The 18,480-nt window shown below is 35.9% G+C and overlaps 1 protein-coding gene across 1 annotated transcript; it reads left to right on the top strand.

Annotated features, from left to right (window-relative positions):
* The first annotated feature begins 627 nt into the window (after window positions 1–627).
* Window positions 628–18,368, top strand: mrps9 (mitochondrial ribosomal protein S9). Its single transcript, XM_016486634.1, has 11 exons — window positions 628–779; window positions 1,305–1,487; window positions 6,784–6,846; window positions 6,929–6,959; window positions 7,063–7,142; window positions 14,085–14,170; window positions 14,371–14,446; window positions 14,551–14,719; window positions 16,025–16,133; window positions 16,703–16,872; window positions 17,988–18,368. The coding sequence occupies exons 1-11, from the start codon at window positions 681–683 to the stop codon at window positions 18,077–18,079; spliced, it is 1,158 nt and encodes a 385-aa protein (XP_016342120.1). The 5' UTR covers window positions 628–680; the 3' UTR covers window positions 18,080–18,368.
* Window positions 18,369–18,480: the final 112 nt, after the last annotated feature.

Below are 18,480 nucleotides of genomic sequence, written 5' to 3'. Positions count from 1 at the left end.
TTAGTTTCATTTGTCTGAGTACAAGGTTTTATTTTTTCAATTCTGCACCCTGTTTTGTCCCACTTCTCAAGAATGACTGAAATAACAGATTGGAGATTAAAATAATAGCAGATTTGTCTCATTTTAAATGAGTAATAAAAACTGAGATGAAAAATTTACTTAAGCCAGAAATTATTTATTTATTTATTTATTTTTACTATGGTAAAATAAATGTTCAGCGATATCTTCAAAAGACTTTTGAATTTTGGCGCACTTTTTTTTCTCTATATAATGTTGATATAGTAACTAGTAAATGCTGTAAATTTGGTTATGCTAGCATGTGTGGAAATATTTAAACCACGTGTGTTACAATTTACCCCGCGTTACTTTGTGCCCCGCGCTCCCCTAGTAGTAAAAGGGAGTAATAAATTCATTTCAAACTAAAAATAGTTTTGAGAAGTCATTAAAGACAGGAAACGAATTGCAAAAAGATCATGTTTTTACAGCTTTTTTGTTTATAAAAAAATGTTTTAGGGGAAAAAGAGAGGTCTGGAATTTGAATATTTGGATCTGTGAATGTGGAATTTGGCGTACCACTACAATGTGCCAAAGGTATTTTTGTGAGTGATGAACGATCTTGCCCGCTTCCAGGATGTGATGTAGTCTTCACTTCCTGTATAAGCGCGAGCCGTCGAGCAAGCATGGCTGCCTCCGGTTGCAGAGGCGTGAGGTCGATTTTATGGAAGTATGGGAGCTGCGGGAAGAATTTCTGTGTGTCCCGATCAAAGGCGGTTCCGCAGGTGAAATGAGTTCTTATTTTTGCTCCGGCACAGAGCTGTTTTTGCGATTAGTCGGCCGTGATTGGTTCTGATGCTGCTGACATTATCATGTCCTTGTAACAGTACAGTGCTTTTGGAGTCTGTATAAAACGTGTAACGTTAGATTGACAGGATGGAGTGCTGTCTTTCCGTTTCATTTCATACATGTTGCGTTAATAACCTGCACTACTTGAACAGTTTATATTTAGTGTTTTATGCAAGACAATATGGCTTGACATGATGTCCTTTGCCCAAGCCAGCTAATTACTACAGATGCCGTTTTAATTCAGAATTTAAAACAGTATTATAATAATTTAGACTTTTATTTATAATAATATTATTTATATTAAATAAAAGCTTTTTTATTTAGATTATTTCTTCCTACTTATTGATGTTTCATTATTTCATGAGCTTGATCACCAAGGCTACTTGCAACCTTGTTCTTTGTAGCAATTGGCTGAATTTGGTTCTTATTTGTTGTTGTTGTTGTTGTTTTCTTAATTCCAGCTGCCAGTCAGACAAATTTGTGTGTCATCCTCTTTATGGAAGAAGAACCTGGCAGCAGCAGGCCCTCAGAAATTCACACTGGAGTTTATCAACAAACAGGTGGAGGAGTTTGAAATTGGCAAACGACATTTGGCCAACATGATGGGGGAAGACCCAGAGACATTCACACAAGAGGATACTGATGTGAGTTACATTTCTGTTCAATTCTATTCTATTCTATTCAGTCTATTTCAATCACTTCTATTGTTTTATGTACATATTTATGGCCATATTTTATTTTACCAGAACCATCAGTATTAAATTTTATCTTCAACAAATAAAACATATGTAACAACAGCATTGATACAGCAGTACATCTGTATCTTTGGCTTATTATTATACACACACAAACACATGTTGGTTTTTATGGTTTATGGGGACTCTCCATAGAAGTAATGGTTTTTATACTGTACAAACAGTATTGTCTATTGCCCTACACCAACCCTACACCTAAACCTACCCTTCACAGGAAACTTTCTGCATTTTTAGATTTAAAAAAAAAAAACTAATTCTATATGATTTATAAGCCTTTTGAATTACAGGGACACTGAAAGTGTCCTCATAAATCACCTTCACATTGTAATACTTAGGTCATAGCCATGTCATTATACAAATTTGTGTCCTCATAAACACGAGAATGGACAAAGTATACCACCTTCTGCTTCAGCTGTTAAACTGATGTGTCATTTGTTCATAGACAAAAAGATATTTTACAAGATATAGGCTTTAGAGGGTGTTATTCCTTTGTTGGTATTTATAAGTATAGTGTACATATTTGTCATATTTATGACAGGTGTTAGAATCATGTCGTTTTACAGCAGCTTAGACAATGATGAGCTATTTTGTCACTAAAGACTTTTATGAATAAATCTCTTAGAAATCTGAGAGGACTGACTCGGTACTCAGTGCCAGTGGTACTGCAGAAAGGCTGGTAATATTATGTATTTAAAATTTAAGTATCGACTTTTGACAACACTAATAAGAAAATTACAGTATGGGTAATTTCTAAATACTATTGTGCCTTAAGATTTTATTATATTATGATTTCTTTTAACCTGTCTCTATCTTCTATAGTAACATGTAGAAGTTGATATTCTAGAATAGTGTTTCTCAACCTTTTTCACTCCAAGCCCTCCCATTGTCCACAAAAATATTCAAAAGCCAGCTAGTCCTAGTTTTGTTTTTCAAAACTTCTTATAATCTGCAGGAACTCATAGTTTCTGTGAATGAAAAAAGTATAATTTAATTACATTTCAGGATTCCAGAAGTTTTAATGTTATTCATTTTCCCACTCTTTTTAACCAATGAATTTACACGACTATTAGTCATTTGGGATTTACTGGATAAGGATAAGATAAGAATTTCTATATATATGTTTATTCCTTATACAATTCCCCTGAAGTTTTAAGATTTTCTTAATTTACATGACCTTTCCAGGTATAGGGTTGTGACGGTGACGAAATTTTTCCACCGGTTAATCGACGTGTGACAACACTGGTAATACCGGTATCACCACGGGGCGCTTTTGCATTTCGTTTCGAAACTAAATCATCCACCATCGTCTTGTCTGTCTCACCTTCACCCCACTCTTCTTGTCAGTCAGCTCGACTCACTCTCACTGGATAAATGAAATCTGATCTGTGATACTACATCGTTCGGCATGCTGCATTGAGCAGCCGCGTTCAGCTTTTAGTTGTAGTGTCTGTTCTTTTACTGAAGTAAATGATCTTTATTACTATAAAAAAAATCTAAACGACGGTGGGGGTAGGTGACGTGTTGGGCAAATGACGTAACCGGTGTTGCGGCTTAACCACCGGTATCACCGTCAGCACTGTCTATCGTGGCAAGCCTAATAGAAATCATACTTTTTCTTATACTCTGAGAGCTTCTTCAACTTCTTGTTGGAGGGATGTAAATTAAAAGAAGAAAAGAAGTAGCTTTATTGTATTTAGTTGGTTTAGATAATTTTATTGTTCGGTCTTATTTTAACTAATTTAAAGTCAATCTGAGGCCTCTTAGTGGGCCCCGGTCCTCTAGGTTGCTTGGTGCCTCTCTTTTGGTTTCCGTACAAGCCTCAAAAGGAAGGAAGGAAGATAAGAAAACTAGAAATACAAAGATTGATAGAACCAATATCATTGTGATTCCTCTGAGCTAAAAGTAAAGTCATCAGCTGGTGTCAGGACCCGCTTAAAAATTGGCATTTATTTACAAACATTATTTATGTCCAGTATTTTATTCTGTGCCAGACAGGGATGGCCGTAATTGATTTATCCCACTAATTTGGTCCAATTTTTCGATTCTTAGTATTATTCCCCAATCTCTGTCACCATTAATGAATTGAGTCCTCAGAGTAAGTGTGGCTAAAAGAAGCTGACACGTACCGTCCCTCTGCCAGCTGATCGGTGGGTAAGGGGTGGAAAATGGCTGCGACTGTGGGGCACAGAGCGAGTACAGGGGGCGTCTGTGCCTGAGCTGGCACCGGCGTGTCTGCCAAGCGCTTCAACCGACATGACGTTCCCGTGAATGCGCTGAAGGTGTGAAACAGCTGCACAGCAAGCACTGCCAGGAGGAAGTAATTAATAAAGACTGCAAGCCTCACCTGCCTTCTCCCGCTGTCTTTCGTCTACTCGCGCACACACATTGCGTTTGCACCCGTCAGGTGGGCTCTGACGTTCACAGAGCCCATGCAACTGAAATTGGGAAGAAATTTGCTGAGTTTTTGACGATTCTAACTTGAGCAGACTTTTAAAGCAGAGTGTCTTGAAGTACAGGTTTCAGATGTTTTGGAAAATAGTGCAAGTTATGTGATTTGCGTTTATGTTGCGTATTATTGGAGCTTGGCAGTGTGACAATTTATTTCTGTTGATAATATCAGCTTGGGGATACTGCATAATATCTTGCTGTGTGTTCCACAAATGCAAATAAAATATACTGATTGCAAACAACAGCCAAGTAGGTTATGTTTAGGTGAACTATTAGTTTAACATATAGGTCAATGACAAAAAAAAAGTGTCTCCTATAAAGAAAAAAAAAATCTTTAAAAAGATGGTTTAAAATGTGCCAAATTTTTAGAAATGTACCTGTGTTAGATTCTTATGGTTAAAAAAGCCATAATGTTTAAAAATAAAAACGAAACTGCTTTGATTTTAATATTTGAATACCTTTTGTTTAGGATGTATTTTAATTCAGAAATGTAACAGTTATATTCTGAAATTATGCAAGTTGTTCCATGTGTGAATTTTTTTTATGTACACTTCTGTTCAAAAGTTTGGGGTCTGTAAGATTTTTTTTTTTTATTACTTTTTTTTAATGTAAAGTCTCTAATGCTCACAAAGGCTGCATTTATTTAATCAAATACAGTAAAAAATAAATATTGTGAACGTATCACAATTTAAAGGGGTCATATGATGCGATTTCAATTTTTCCTTTCTCTTTGGAGTGTTACAAGCTTTTGGTGCATAAAGAATGCAACAAATGCCTCGTTTGTAATGGGTTTTAATGTTTTTGAATCATCGCTCCGGCCTGACAGGGCATCACAGTATGGTAGGGGCGTAACATTTCCGTCTCACGCTTGAGGTATTCGGCCAATCACAACGCACTGGATAGCTGGCCAATCACAGCACACCTCGCTTTTTCAGACCGATGAGCTTGGTAAAAATCGACGCGTTTCAAAAAGGCGGGGCATAGAGGAGAAACAATAATGTACAGTATGTGGAAAATAATGTGTTTTTTTAACTTTAAACCGCATAAACACATTTCATTACACCAAATACACAAAATAATGTTCTTTTTAGCAGCATCATATGACCCCTTTAAAATAACCGGTTTCTATTTTAATGTTTTAAAATGTAAATATTCAGCAGCCATTACTCCAGTCATCCAGAAATCAATATGCTGATTTAGTGCTTCAGAAGCATTTCTTATTATTATCAGTGTTGAAAACAGTTGTGCTGCTTTTGTGGAAACTGTGATACTTTTTTTTTTTTCAGGATTTTTTTGAAAAATAGAAAGTTCAAAAGAGCGGCATTTACTTGAAATATAAATCTTTTGTAGCATTATACATGTTACTGTTTGATCAAGTTAATTTGTCCTTGCAGAATAAAAATAATAAATAAATAAAAATTCCAGGCCTCAAACTTTTGAACGATTTTTTATGAATTGAACTAATTTTTAAATAAAATAATAGATCAGGACAAAAAATGGGCATCATTTCACTGAGCCATACGGTCACTTAGATATCAATGACTAAGTTTTTAGTCACAATTTCATTTTTTTTTTATTAAGGATTTTTTGTGTGAACTATTCCTTTTATTGTACAGTATGTAAGGGTCAGCGAGAGAGTACAAATGGTCATGTAAAATTAAATTATGACTTGGTGCAAGAAACCTTGGCTAACTAAAAAAAAAAAAAGGTGCTACACAAGCGTTGTGATTTCAGGATTTGTATGGGTTAAAACATGTATGTCCTTATCATCTGTGAATGTCAGACACTTAGATTTTCAGTGCTACATTTGTCATGGCACATGAAGCAAGTGGTCAGATGTCTCAAAAAAAAAAAAAACGTTTTTGAGGGAGTGCGAGTAGCAAGTTTGTTTTCCCAGATTGGGCTTGTGTGAAGTTTAAGCAGCAGAGGTTTCTAGAACACTATGATGAGGCTAAACCTCCCTGAGGGAGTTGGGCCATCTTGCTTTTCAAGGTATAAACAGGTGCTGCCTTCATCTGTCACTGCATCCTGCACCGTTCTGTCTGTTCTTCTCTTTGTGCTGCTTTATTTCACTCAGTTTTCCTCACCCTCTGGTTTTGATGGCCCAATACATGGATGTCTGTTCTCTTAGAGTGCATCTGCCATCACCTCACTTTTTTCTTTTATGTTTTCTGTCTCTTTATCCTGAAAACAGGGTCAAAGACCCAAAGGTTGCCATTCTGAATGGCTCATGTTATGCAAATGAAAGTTTTATGCCCTGCTGAATGCTGTCACTGGAATAATTTGGTTCCTTATGAGAGTATTTGAAGTAGAAGAGATCAGTGTTTCCCACTGTAGTAAAACACACCTGGGGTGCATAGAGAGACCTGAGGTGCACAATAAAAATAATATATTTTATTGACATACTGTTGCTTGTAATTTAAGAATTGGAAGAAAGCTGACTTTTTGTTTGCCCACCATAGCCTACTTGAGTAGTAAGGTTAAGCCCTGACTGCATGAATGCTCATAAATGTTTTTAAAGGTAATGTAAGCCTTCAAGCCCATCAATCTCACTAAGATTATTTCATGATAAATGTTAATAAAAATGACACTTCATAATCATCATAAAAATGTATTCATAATTAAAATGTGTTAGTGTAATTTTTAGTAAGTGACAAAATAATTTTCCATTTAATGGAGAAATTTAAAAGAGTGTGCATTCTGATTCACTTGTTTGTTTGTTTGTTTGTTTGTTTAGAGGAGTATTGCATATCTCTTCCCCTCTGGACTCTTTGAGAAACGAGCAAGACCTGTTATGAAGGTGAGATTTCATCCCAAATTTTTTTAGTTTTTGATAATAACACAGTCAATATGTTCATTATGTTCCTTTCTTTTTGTTTTAGCACCCAGAGGAAATATTCCCAAAACAGACAGGTATGTAGAAGTTGCCTTTTAACTCTTTCTATGCTCTTTGACACCAAATATAAGCTTGCTGATATCTGGTAATGAACTACTCGTGCCCTGTTCTCTCTTTTAGCTATCCAGTGGGATGCAGAAGGACGTCCTTTTCACTTTCTGTTCTACACAGGGCAACAGTCCTACTATTCCCTCTTGCATGTAAGTTCATGCTCATGTTAAATGCTTACATACAACAGGCCAAACTAGAGTGTTCTAGATGATATTTTAATAATAGCAGGGCTCTATGCTTACATTTCTTTTTAGACGCACTTGTGCTCCTAATCTAAACAATTTAGGAACACTGTCAAAAATTCAGGAGCACCTTCTGATCAATAACAAAAATGAGCCTTCCCATTACAAGGTAATATTTGACTCCTTAAAGTGATTTACAGGGGCATTTTTTGTATTTTTTGTAATGGCATTTTTTCTAATTCTATTAAAAGTATTTTATATTATGTCAAATTCAAAAATCTATATTTGTAAGCTTTTCCAAAATTTCTAATTAATAAAAATAGAATAAGAACAGGTAGAATAAGAAGAATAAGTTGCCAATCAAAAGAAATGAATATTAACAAAATTAGTTTCCACTACAAAGGTGGCACAGAATAACACAAAAGTGGCATGTAGGTACATTTTACAGAAATTTAGAGAGGCTCAGAGGTGGCATGGATGTTTTAAATTCATAATGTTGTGAGATTATTGTTTTAAATATAAAATTTTGAATATAGAACTATTGTTTGATCGAAATGATTTAAATAACTGAAAATGACACTTTAAAAATACAAATAAAACTGCCAGCAGGTGGTGGCAAGTCATTGATTTTATCACTGAATCATTCATTTAATTGATTGGTTTGAACGGCTGATTCATTCAGGAACGAAGCAAGTGACTGTCTTTATGAATGGGTAATTGAATCATTGACTCACTAGATTCATTTAAAAACGCATGTTCATACATAAACGAAACACCACTTTGTTTGCTTGGAGATGCGCAGCGGCTCGGCTGTGACTTTGAAATTTTGAAATGTATTTTCGTGGACAAAATTGAGCAAAATCAAATCATACAATATTGTTAAAGTCATACAATGTACGTCACTTAATATTATTGTATTATTTATTGTTATTATTGAATTTATTGTTTATTGAACTGTTGTATTAATTCAATATCGCATTTGCAAACTCCCTTAATAATCTTTAAAAGCTGTCAATCACTTCAGTTCATTGCGATCTCACAAAGTTGCATTATAATCAATGAAGCTCTCTACACTGCACAACAGATCTCTTATTTACACCCTGTCTACACTTTGTTAGTTATAACGAGAGGATTTGTGAGCTTGCATAACTCAGCAATGAACAAAACTCCAGTATTTTGAGCACTAAGTGGATTCTGATTAACATTGCATTCCAGGAATCAACATATGTCTGCGATACATTACTCAATGCTGCAAAAACACGCAAGTAGAAATCTTTGAAGCTCGAGCGCAAACACAAATATGCTGATTGGCTTAGTCGCACAGGTGCTCCTAAATATTTTTTTGTCATGAATGCGACTGAAATGGTCGCACTGTAGAGCCCAGAATAGGTGTTTATATACAGTACATAGGTACCATATAGATTGTGAGAATTTATTTTTGTTAGTATTGGTTGATATTTAATGCTTAATTTAGATGCATGCTTGGTTCCCCTATTTTTTACATTTAATTTAATCTCTCTAGTCTCACTTTAAAAACACTGATAATTTAATTAGTAACACTGTTAAATGTAGACTAGCAAATCTCAAAATGAATATCCGTTTTTCATCATGTGAATAATATTGTGATAGCTTAATTTTCTTTAAGATTACTGATTTTAGCTTTGTGTTCTGTTTTCCAATTTATATAAATAGTGTAAAATTTAATATAAATCATTTTATTGCCCATTAATCATTGAATTAAAATAGTTTATACTGTAAATGAAAATAGTTTAGCTGATGTGCCAAAAGTATGGCGGCCGAAGATGAATTTCTAGTTTTTGGAAGGCTAAATCCATTGACCAAATTATTTAGTAAATTTTTGGTATAAACAAAGCATGAGCTTTCTGTCAATTTTATGCAAAATTAAAATTACTTTTAAATATGGCGTGACAACTCACTATAGCCAACTCAGTTTAAGCATCAACTGATCATCTCTCCCTCTGTAGTAGAGTTGTGACGGTGAGGATATTTCCCCACCGGTTTATCGTTGTGTAACAACACCGATAATACCGATATCACCGTGGGGTGCGGGGTGCACATTTTACCTTCACTTTCAAATTAGTGGCAATTCGGCGTAAAGCAATTGTTCGTTTTTAGTTAGTTTGAGTTTTCCCTCTTTTCCTCACTCTGCTTCGCTTTTAAATAACTTAAAAGTGCTGTGCGCATTTTACTTTCACTTTCAAACTAGTGGCAATTCTGCAATTCAAGCAACAACAAAATACAACGTCAAACTCACTTAGCCTATATATAAATCATAGAACTTTTATTAACAAAACGAATAAAAATGCACCTTGCTATAGGCTATGCCTAATATAAAAAACAAATAACTTTAGTTAAATGGGTATACAATAATAATAATACCAAATAAGAAACGGAGAAAGTTTATTAGCAAAACAAATAAGAAAGCTTGAAGGCACAGCATACACCTTGATGTCAAATAAAATTAATTACACAAAGTTTAAATAAAGTAAAAATCAGAAAACATTGTGGAACCAATTAAATAAGAAAAAATGTTTAAAAAAACTTCCAAAATCACCTTAGATAAACGGCAAAAGTCAACTTGCTTTTCAAAATCCAAAATATTGCCAAACAGGCGCTTTTGCATTTCATTTCGAAACTAAATCATCCGCTATCGTCTTGTCTGTCTCACCTCACTCTTCTTGTCAGTCAGCTCGACTCACTCTCCTCACGTGATAAATGAAATCTGATCTGTGATGTGACTGTCGTTTGGCACGCTACATTAAGCAGCCGCGTTTAGTTTTTAATTGTAGAGTCTGTTCTCTAACTGAACTAAATGATTTTTATTACTATAAAAAATCTAAACGACGGTGGCGGGTGGTGCCGCGGCGGGCAAGTGGCGTAACCGGTGTTGCGGCTTAACAACGGTATCATCGCCAACACATTCTATCGCAGCAAACCTACTCTTTACTACTAGTTATAGCACAAAATAAACATCAGAAGGTATGTTGACAGAACCAGTACAACTTAATAAATTGTATCATGTCTAATGTAATCGCTCAATCAGTGTTTCAGCCATGGAAAGATGTCAAAAAAGTATCTAGAAAAAAAAAACTCTAGAGAGGAGAATTTAGCTGAATATACAGTATACACTATATTACCTATTCATTATATTTTTTTAACCTCTTTATTATTTAATTTGTTTGAATAAATCTGTCATGAATGTGTTTTATTACTTAAATTGGAGTAGAAACTTTTATTTTAAAACGTTAATATAAAATCTGCTTTGTGCAATTTAATTGTTTTATACAGATATACAGAGTTTGTTTAAAACTAAATTTAATTAATTCATTATTAAGCTTTATTTTCAGTTTCAGTTTTCGGCTAAATAAAAAAAAGTTCAGTTTCAGTAAAAAAAAATATATATTTTGGTGCATCACTAAATTTATCTGTATCAGCCATAATTTTAATTTAGTTGAACTGGTTTGGGGGGAGATCCTGCTTTGTCTGGTCTGTGATTGAAGGAAGGGAGTGGCACAGACAGAGGGTAGGTGGGGGCACATCACAGAGAGCTGGGATAGAGGAGGGGTGCAGAAAGAGAGTGCTGGGAAGGGAAGCTGCGACTCGGGTCTCTGATCCCCTTAACAGGGCCTTGATGGGGTGATGGGGGAACAGCCCCTCTGCTCAGAGACCGGCTTTGTTTGGCATTTTACCCTTAGTGTGCTAAATCAAATTAAATAGAATGGTTTATGTTAAAACAAACCAGTATAAACAGGAGATTGGAATGATTAAGGAAAATGCAAATGGCATGTTTGAATTTGTGAAAAGAAGAGGAATGAGAGTTAGGAAGATGAGTGTGACTGAGCTCTTTCTCCTCCTTAAATCCCATTTACAACAGGGAGCATCACACACTTCAGTAGGCACGCCAGGGCTTTGTGATATTAGGTGTGTGTGTGAGTGTGTATGCGTGCACATGTGCTGTTTTTTTGTGTGTAGGTGTGTGTGCACATCAGCCTCAGGGATTTTACTGTGATGGGAAGAGCCCCAGAGAGCCTCCTGTGTTAACCGCCTCTTTATCACCACGGCTAATTCCTTTTCAAAGTTTTTGTTTGTTTTAGCTTATTTTTCCCTTCTCTACCATTCATCTATGGACTCGACCTTGGGCTAAGACGTCTCTCAGTAGCAGTAAGGAGTTTGTGTGTGTGTGCGAGTTGACTAATGCACCATTGTCCTCAGTGTGCCCAAGCCCCTCATCCTCCCCTTTGCCCTGCAGTGGCTGGGACCCCTGCTGCTAATTTAAATAGGTATGTCAAATCTGCCGGCGTGCACCAGCTCTCTCATCCAGCTTCGAATCGCACGGAGGTGCTTCGCGTTCAGAAACCCTGCAGTGTGCAGAAAATAATGTACAACTCTCCTTCCTGCAGAGAGGAATGTTTTTCTAGTATGAGCAAAAGGAAGCAAAACACAAACACGCGCAAACTCACTAATATACACAGGCAGTGAATATGGACATTTAACTTAGTCATGCTTCATGTATCAGAACGTTACACAGCTATCAAAGTAACCCACTCGCACACTCGAGTAATCAAGTATTCCAGTACAACATTAATCAATTATTTAAACATTAATTGCTTGAACCTTTTTATTCTCTCAATCTAAAAATTTATATGTTGTTATACCAAAGTTCTGTATCAACTGTATATGCCAAAATTGGGCCTAATTTTTTTTATTGATTTGGGTGATACATTGCAGTCTAGTAAAAGGTGGGGTGGTGTTTGCTCAATACTATGTAACTGGAAAACAAATTATTGCAGTTGTTTTTATTTTAAAGAAATAATAATTTTATTCAACAAGGGTGCATTAAATTGATCAGAAGTGACCGTAAACGGACTGTTCTTTATAACATTCTATTTATAGAAGTTTTTTGAAAAATGTATCAGTTTCAACAAACTTATTAAACAGCATAAGCACTTTCAACTGTGAGAAATTAATAAGAAATGTTACTTTTAAACGAATAAAATCTGGACCAAATCTGCATATTAGAATGATTTCTGAGGGGTTATGTGACACTTAAGACTGGAAAAATGGCTGCTGAAAACTATTATATTTTAAAACATAAATATAGAAAAATAAATCTAAATTAGAAAACAGCTATGTAAAATTGAACAGTATTTCTGTTTACTGAATTTTTATTCAAAGAAATTTATTTAGCAAAATACATTAAACATTAAAAAGTGCACATTTATAAAAATTATGGTGCAAAATTTTACTGATTGTTTTAGAATTTTCAACCCTACTCAAACCCAGATCATTCTCAAGCTTCAAGAAAAACTTTTTTTAGTCAGCTAGATAATGTTACCTTGGTGAGTTGAATTTGACCAAATTCACAACAGCATTCAATACATCACTAAGAGTTTTAAGTTTGCAAGGCATGAAATTATCAGAAAAAGACCAACAGATTTATTTTGTAGTGATGGTGCAGAATTGGCCAGTTGCTTTTTGCGTTGGTATTGCTGTTTATTTGTTTTTGAATGTGCCTGCGCCATTGCTGGACTAGCCTAAAAAATATTTTATTTTATTGCGTAATTTGAGCTAAAGAAACAATATGACACTGTTGTTTTTAGATGCATTACCTGACTTGAAATCTATTATTTAAACTTCATTTTGACAAACAGTTTTGCAAATTTCTGTCTTAACCCATTAGCCACCCATGTGCGTTACCAGGATGGCCATAGAATGGACAGACACATTTATACTTGGACCAACAATTATTTACTTTAAAAAAAGTCATAAAAGCACTGGCTCATGAGTACTTCCTACTTTTAACTGCAGGCCCTTCAACTCTGATCTTAACTTGTGTTGATTATACTGTATTTTTGACTTAACCTTCGACAAAAATCCCGTGCACGCTTTGGGAGGAGCGAGTCTGTACAATTTACCCATGATTTGTTGAATACAAGCAACCCCGGCCAACCAAAAGGCTACATTGAAAGTTCATATTAAAAGCTCAGACAAGGAGCCTCTCTCTCCCCTCCTAAAGGCATTTGAATTTCTCTGGATTCGTTATGGCGCTGTGATCACGAATGTGTAACGTGCATTCCCCTGCTTTTTTTTCTCCCTTCCCCCTTTCTTTTCTATTACTCCTCCTTTTTTGTGCTGAAAATTGGTTTTTGCCCGATGTTTGCTTTTTTAGCAAGTAGCGGTGGATTATATGCACTCTATCAGGACCGAATTAAACAAACAGCTGTGGGATAATTGAGGGGGAAATGAATTCTCGCACAGGCGTGAGGAAGGTGCCGACGTGAGCTGCATGCCAGCGCCGGGGCCCCGCGTCAGACCCCTGCTCCGCACCGCTCCAGCACCACCATGCTTGACGGGCACTCCAGGCTCACGGGCGTGATGTCAATTTAGACAAGTGTGCCCGAGGATGCCATCCTGCTCTGCATGGCAGATTCTCCTGTCAGGAGGACGTGCGAGTGTGTGTGCGAGAGTGTGTGCGCGTGTGTGTGTTAGAAAGAAGAGAGAAAGTGCGGGGGTTACGGCCCAAGTGCTCCCCAATTCAATTTTCCCTCCACACACACACAATTAAATTCAGCCAGAACTGAAGAGAGAGAGAGAGATGAGATCTGCCTTCGTGTGTGTGTGTGTGTGTGTGTGTGTGTGTGTGTGTGTGTGTGTGTGTGTGTGTGTGTCGGGGGAATTTTCAAATCCCTGCTTTTGCTTCACTGCATCTTTTCTTTTGAGGGATTCCTGAATATCTATGAAGAATACCTCGTCCTTCATTCTGTGTATTCATTGACTTATTAGTCAACAGAGACCATGCTCAGAGGATTCTTTCTTTCTATTTTAGCATTAATTCTGCTTTTGGTATTGAAACTGACCACTTTCCATTTCTCTCTTCTGTTATTCTAGGATGTCTATGAGAAGATTCTGGCGATGGAAAGACACCAGGACAAGATGAGAAATAAAGGCCTCTTCATGTCAGAAACCAAACAAATGTGAGCGCTTCAAAACTTCCTGCAAGAAAAAGAAGATCGCAAAAGCACTTTGTCGCAGAGCCAAATGTATTTGTAATATATAGTGCTAGGTATATTAGAATATTAAATTAGGAATCAATCTAGTGAAGAACATTTTTAAAATGCTGATTTTCCCTGAAAGGGATGATTTTGATGGCTTGACTGTGTTCGTTTCCTCACAGATTGCAGACTGGGAGCAGGTGGCTGTTAAAAGAGGAAATTGAGGAGTATCTGGTGGAGAACATTTCAGATCACGATGTAAGAACGTGTACATTTCCCGAATCCTGTGAAGAGTGTAATTCAGGATGGAAACACTAGAGGGTGATGTTGGCAAACTAAGCGAGTTCCCTTGTTTTGTGTAGTATATGCGGATGATCCAGCTGATGGAGAAGTTGTTGTCAATGCCCTACTGCTCTCTGGAGGAGGAGTTCATACTGAAGTTCCGCAAACAGCTGGAGGTTCAGTCCAGTAAACACGAGATTCCTGCCCTGCAGTACGACCCACAGGGAGTCACTTTCTGCGTTGCAGATGGTAAAGAAATAAATACGCTGATTAAATGTCATCAACCATTTTTTGGCGCAAACACACAAGTTTGCCAATAAGTATCATAAATGTAATCCATGCACATTTTTCTGAAGTCTGCAGATGTGTTCTGTAGTCAAACCTTAACTTTTTCATACTGTATGTAGTCTATAGGCCTGATAATTCTGACCCTGATTTGATTATTTGCAATAACTGCATTTATTGTGCACTTTAAATTCCAATGATTGCCATCCAAATGAGGGAATTTATGAGAACATAGAAAAGCCATTTTTATATCTCTCTGGTCCAATAGGGCATTACATGAGTGCCCAAAAATGAGACACGAGAAAAACGTGTGAACGTAGAACGTTTAGGGTGAAAATATATTGCTGTTGTAAATTAATTATTGACTAGACAAACATTATTCAATTAATGTAATATTCTTGTGGGCTTAGTACCAAAAACCATTGTGAACTGAAAGATGAAGTGTAATATTTTAGTTTTAATATTCTTGTCTTTCAGCCCCATTTTTCACAATCATCAATGGTGTTTTGTTTAATTCTTTTGTATATTGCAGTATTTATTAATATTATCAATGAGCTTTTATTTTTAGTTATGTGCTTTTGTCATTTAGATTAAGCTAGGGTTTTTTTATACTTCTAATTTATTTTTATTTTTAGTAATTTTAGTACTTTTTCAGTTTTCATTTCTAGTTTCCATGTTTATTCATATTTTATTTTATTTCAGCTTTTTAAAATACCTAAAATCATTTATAATCATTCTGTATGAATATATTGTTATATAAGTATAGAGATGCTACTAGTTTGTATTTCTTTTTATTTTAATAATAATTTAATTTTGTAGTCTTCTTGTAATTTTTTGTAGTTAATTTAATTAAATTTCAGTACCTCAGGTTAAACTAAATTAAACGAAATAAATAAAAGCATTTGTTTATTTCATTTACCAATTTATTTCAAATAACAAAAATGTTTATTTTAGTTTTAGTTAACTATAATAACCCTGCATTTTTAATATAATAACAAATAAGATCTGACAGCTACAGCCGACAAAAGATTTTCAAACCTTCTAATCAGAATTCTGATCTGTTCCTCACAACACGAGAGAAAGTAATAATATATTTGGGTGTGCTATTCCTTTAATTCTCATGTTCCTGTAAGTAAGATCTGAGAGGTAAAAAACGTTTATTCTGCAAGCTTTCCATCTTGTCTTCCTCTTCTTGCTTAAAACAGTTTTTTCTTCTGTACACACTCACTTAATTCCCACATCACTCTAACTTCGCCCTCCTTCCCACAGGCAGAAGGAAGACCGCCAAAGCCAGCATCACCCTCCGAGACAGTGGCTCTGGGAACATCACAATCAACGGCAGGAACTACCTCCACTACTTTCCATTACTACAAGACAGGTGTGTATGAGGGCGCCTCAGTCATGCATCGCATCTTTGTGGAAAGATCCTTTTAGCATATCAAGAGCTTATTTGTTTTTACTCTAGTTAGTATGCCATAAATGAGAGCCACACCAAACATGTTCAAATCCAGCATTTGTGGTCCAGCGTGCGTGGTGAGTATGTTGGGTTTTCTAATGTGGTTGAAAAGTTAATTACACAGCTGAGTGAGCCGGAGACTTGGCGCTGTCAGCGTGCGGCCGGCTGCCCGCCCTTATCACTCCGTCCGCTTCACACAGGCCTAATTGGAGCAGAAGGGGAGTGTTGCTCCGTGTCAGCACTGTGGGCCATCCCCGCAAGCGAGCCAGCAAGCGCACACATACTAAAGCACACACGCTTGCTCAATAGTTATTTCGGTGGCAGGATAATCACTTTGTCTAAATATGATGATACAGTGCTCAAAGGGGGATTTGCAGGAGTGTCATTCATACAGATGTTGAAAGCCTGAGTAGTCCAGCGGAGAGAAACATGTTCTTAATTCTCCTCGCACTATATATATATACCTTTCATTCTCTCTTTCTCTCTCTCAGGGAGCAGCTGATGTTTCCTCTGCACTTTGTGGGCATGCTGGGCCGGTTTGATGTTGAGGGCAGTGTGGAGGGCAGTGGTCACTCTGCTCAGGCTGGAGCTCTGCGATTGGCCATCTCACGGGCACTGCTCAGCTTTGTGTCTGAGGGAGAAGTTGAAAAGATGAGGCAAGGTGTGTGACAAGAAGCCTAAAGCATTATACTGATATATGTCTATGCATATTTCATCTGCAGTTTCTTTATAAAGTAGTTATTCTGGGTTATTTTATGTTTAGTTCGTTGAATACTGCAGAAAATAATTTCGTCCAAAGTTTGTGAACATGAAAAGAAAACGTGTTTTTTGTGTCAAATAATATGCACATCGTTTTCTTTTAACAAATTTAAATAAAAAAGAATGCTAGTTTCATCAGTGAGACGTTAGATTCATCAAAAATGGCAAAGACTATTGCTTTAAGACTATTACTATAACTTTGTATCCATAATAGAATATTGAAGAAAAAAATTATATTTCAATTTTATCTGCTTGTTTTCTTATTTCTTATTTTCTAATACTTGCACTCCTTACTCTATTTCTATTCTATTACTTGTTTTCTTTTTATTTTAAAAAGGACCCTCTAACACTAGCATTCTCTCTTCTTTTTTTTTATTCCATCTGCTTGTTTTCTTTTTTTTTATAATAAAATGACCTACTAACAGTAGTGTTTTCTATTCTTTTTCTATTCCATCTGCCTGTTTTCTTTTTATTTATTATAAGAAATGAATCTCTAACACTACTGTTCTCTGTACTTTTCGATTCCTTCGACTTGTTTTCTTTTTGTTTATTAAAAAGAATTACCCTATAACACTAGCGTTCTCCATTTTTTTTCTATTCTATCTACTTGTTTTCTTTTTGTTTATTATATAAAAATGTATTGGTCCAGTCAAATGGGCAGGATGTATGTTATTATTTTACTAATTAGTTGTAATTTTAGTAACTAGTAATTATTTTTGCAAATGTTTATTCAGAAAATAAACACTTTGAGTTTACACCAATTTACCTAAATTGCTTTTTCAAATTAATGTTGCCCACCTCCCCTCCCAATTTTTCTTGGTAATATGTGAGTTTACGTCATTAACAACACTGTCAGGCATGTTAGTCTGTACTGCATTGCACAGATCTAATATTCTGACATGTTTCTGATGTAACAGTGTCAAGTTATTTTTTTAATTTATATGGCTTTTCTGTGGCAGAACATGTCACAGATGCTGTTCATCTGTCGTCATCTGTTTTCTCTGATTACCCAAACAGCTGGCCTGCTGACCGCTGACCCCAGGATCAAGGAGAGGAAGAAACCAGGGCAGGAGGGAGCGCGGAAGAAATTCACTTGGAAAAAGCGCTGAACAGGAAAGGATCAATACAGCACAGGACACAACTCCTCTCTCACTGGATTATTGCGTTATTCTGTAGACAACCATACCTTGCTGATCACAAACATAAACCAGCCCAACTGCTTCAAATCAACTGCATCAGTTAAAATTCACGAAATATAGACTCTTGGTTGGTATGGCATTGGACATCTGTGAACTGAAAGGAGATCTTTCTTTTTCTGAGATTTAACTGTTGTGTATATTAAAGCCGTGTTGAAAATGTTAATATAAACATCTTTCAATAAACATTGATTTCATATGAGAATATTTCTATTTAATTTTTTTCAATAACAGCCAGAATATAGTGAGATTGGTTAGATTGTAATGCTCTACCACAAGAGGGCGACAATACTGTTTATGAAATTAATTCACTT

Source organism: Sinocyclocheilus anshuiensis, unplaced genomic scaffold (assembly GCF_001515605.1).
Source record: "Sinocyclocheilus anshuiensis isolate Anshui unplaced genomic scaffold, SAMN03320099.WGS_v1.1 scaffold101, whole genome shotgun sequence".
Lineage (NCBI taxonomy): Eukaryota > Metazoa > Chordata > Actinopteri > Cypriniformes > Cyprinidae > Sinocyclocheilus > Sinocyclocheilus anshuiensis.
The sequence above is the reverse complement of the archived record's forward strand: the minus strand, read 5'-3'. Positions and strand labels throughout refer to the sequence as shown.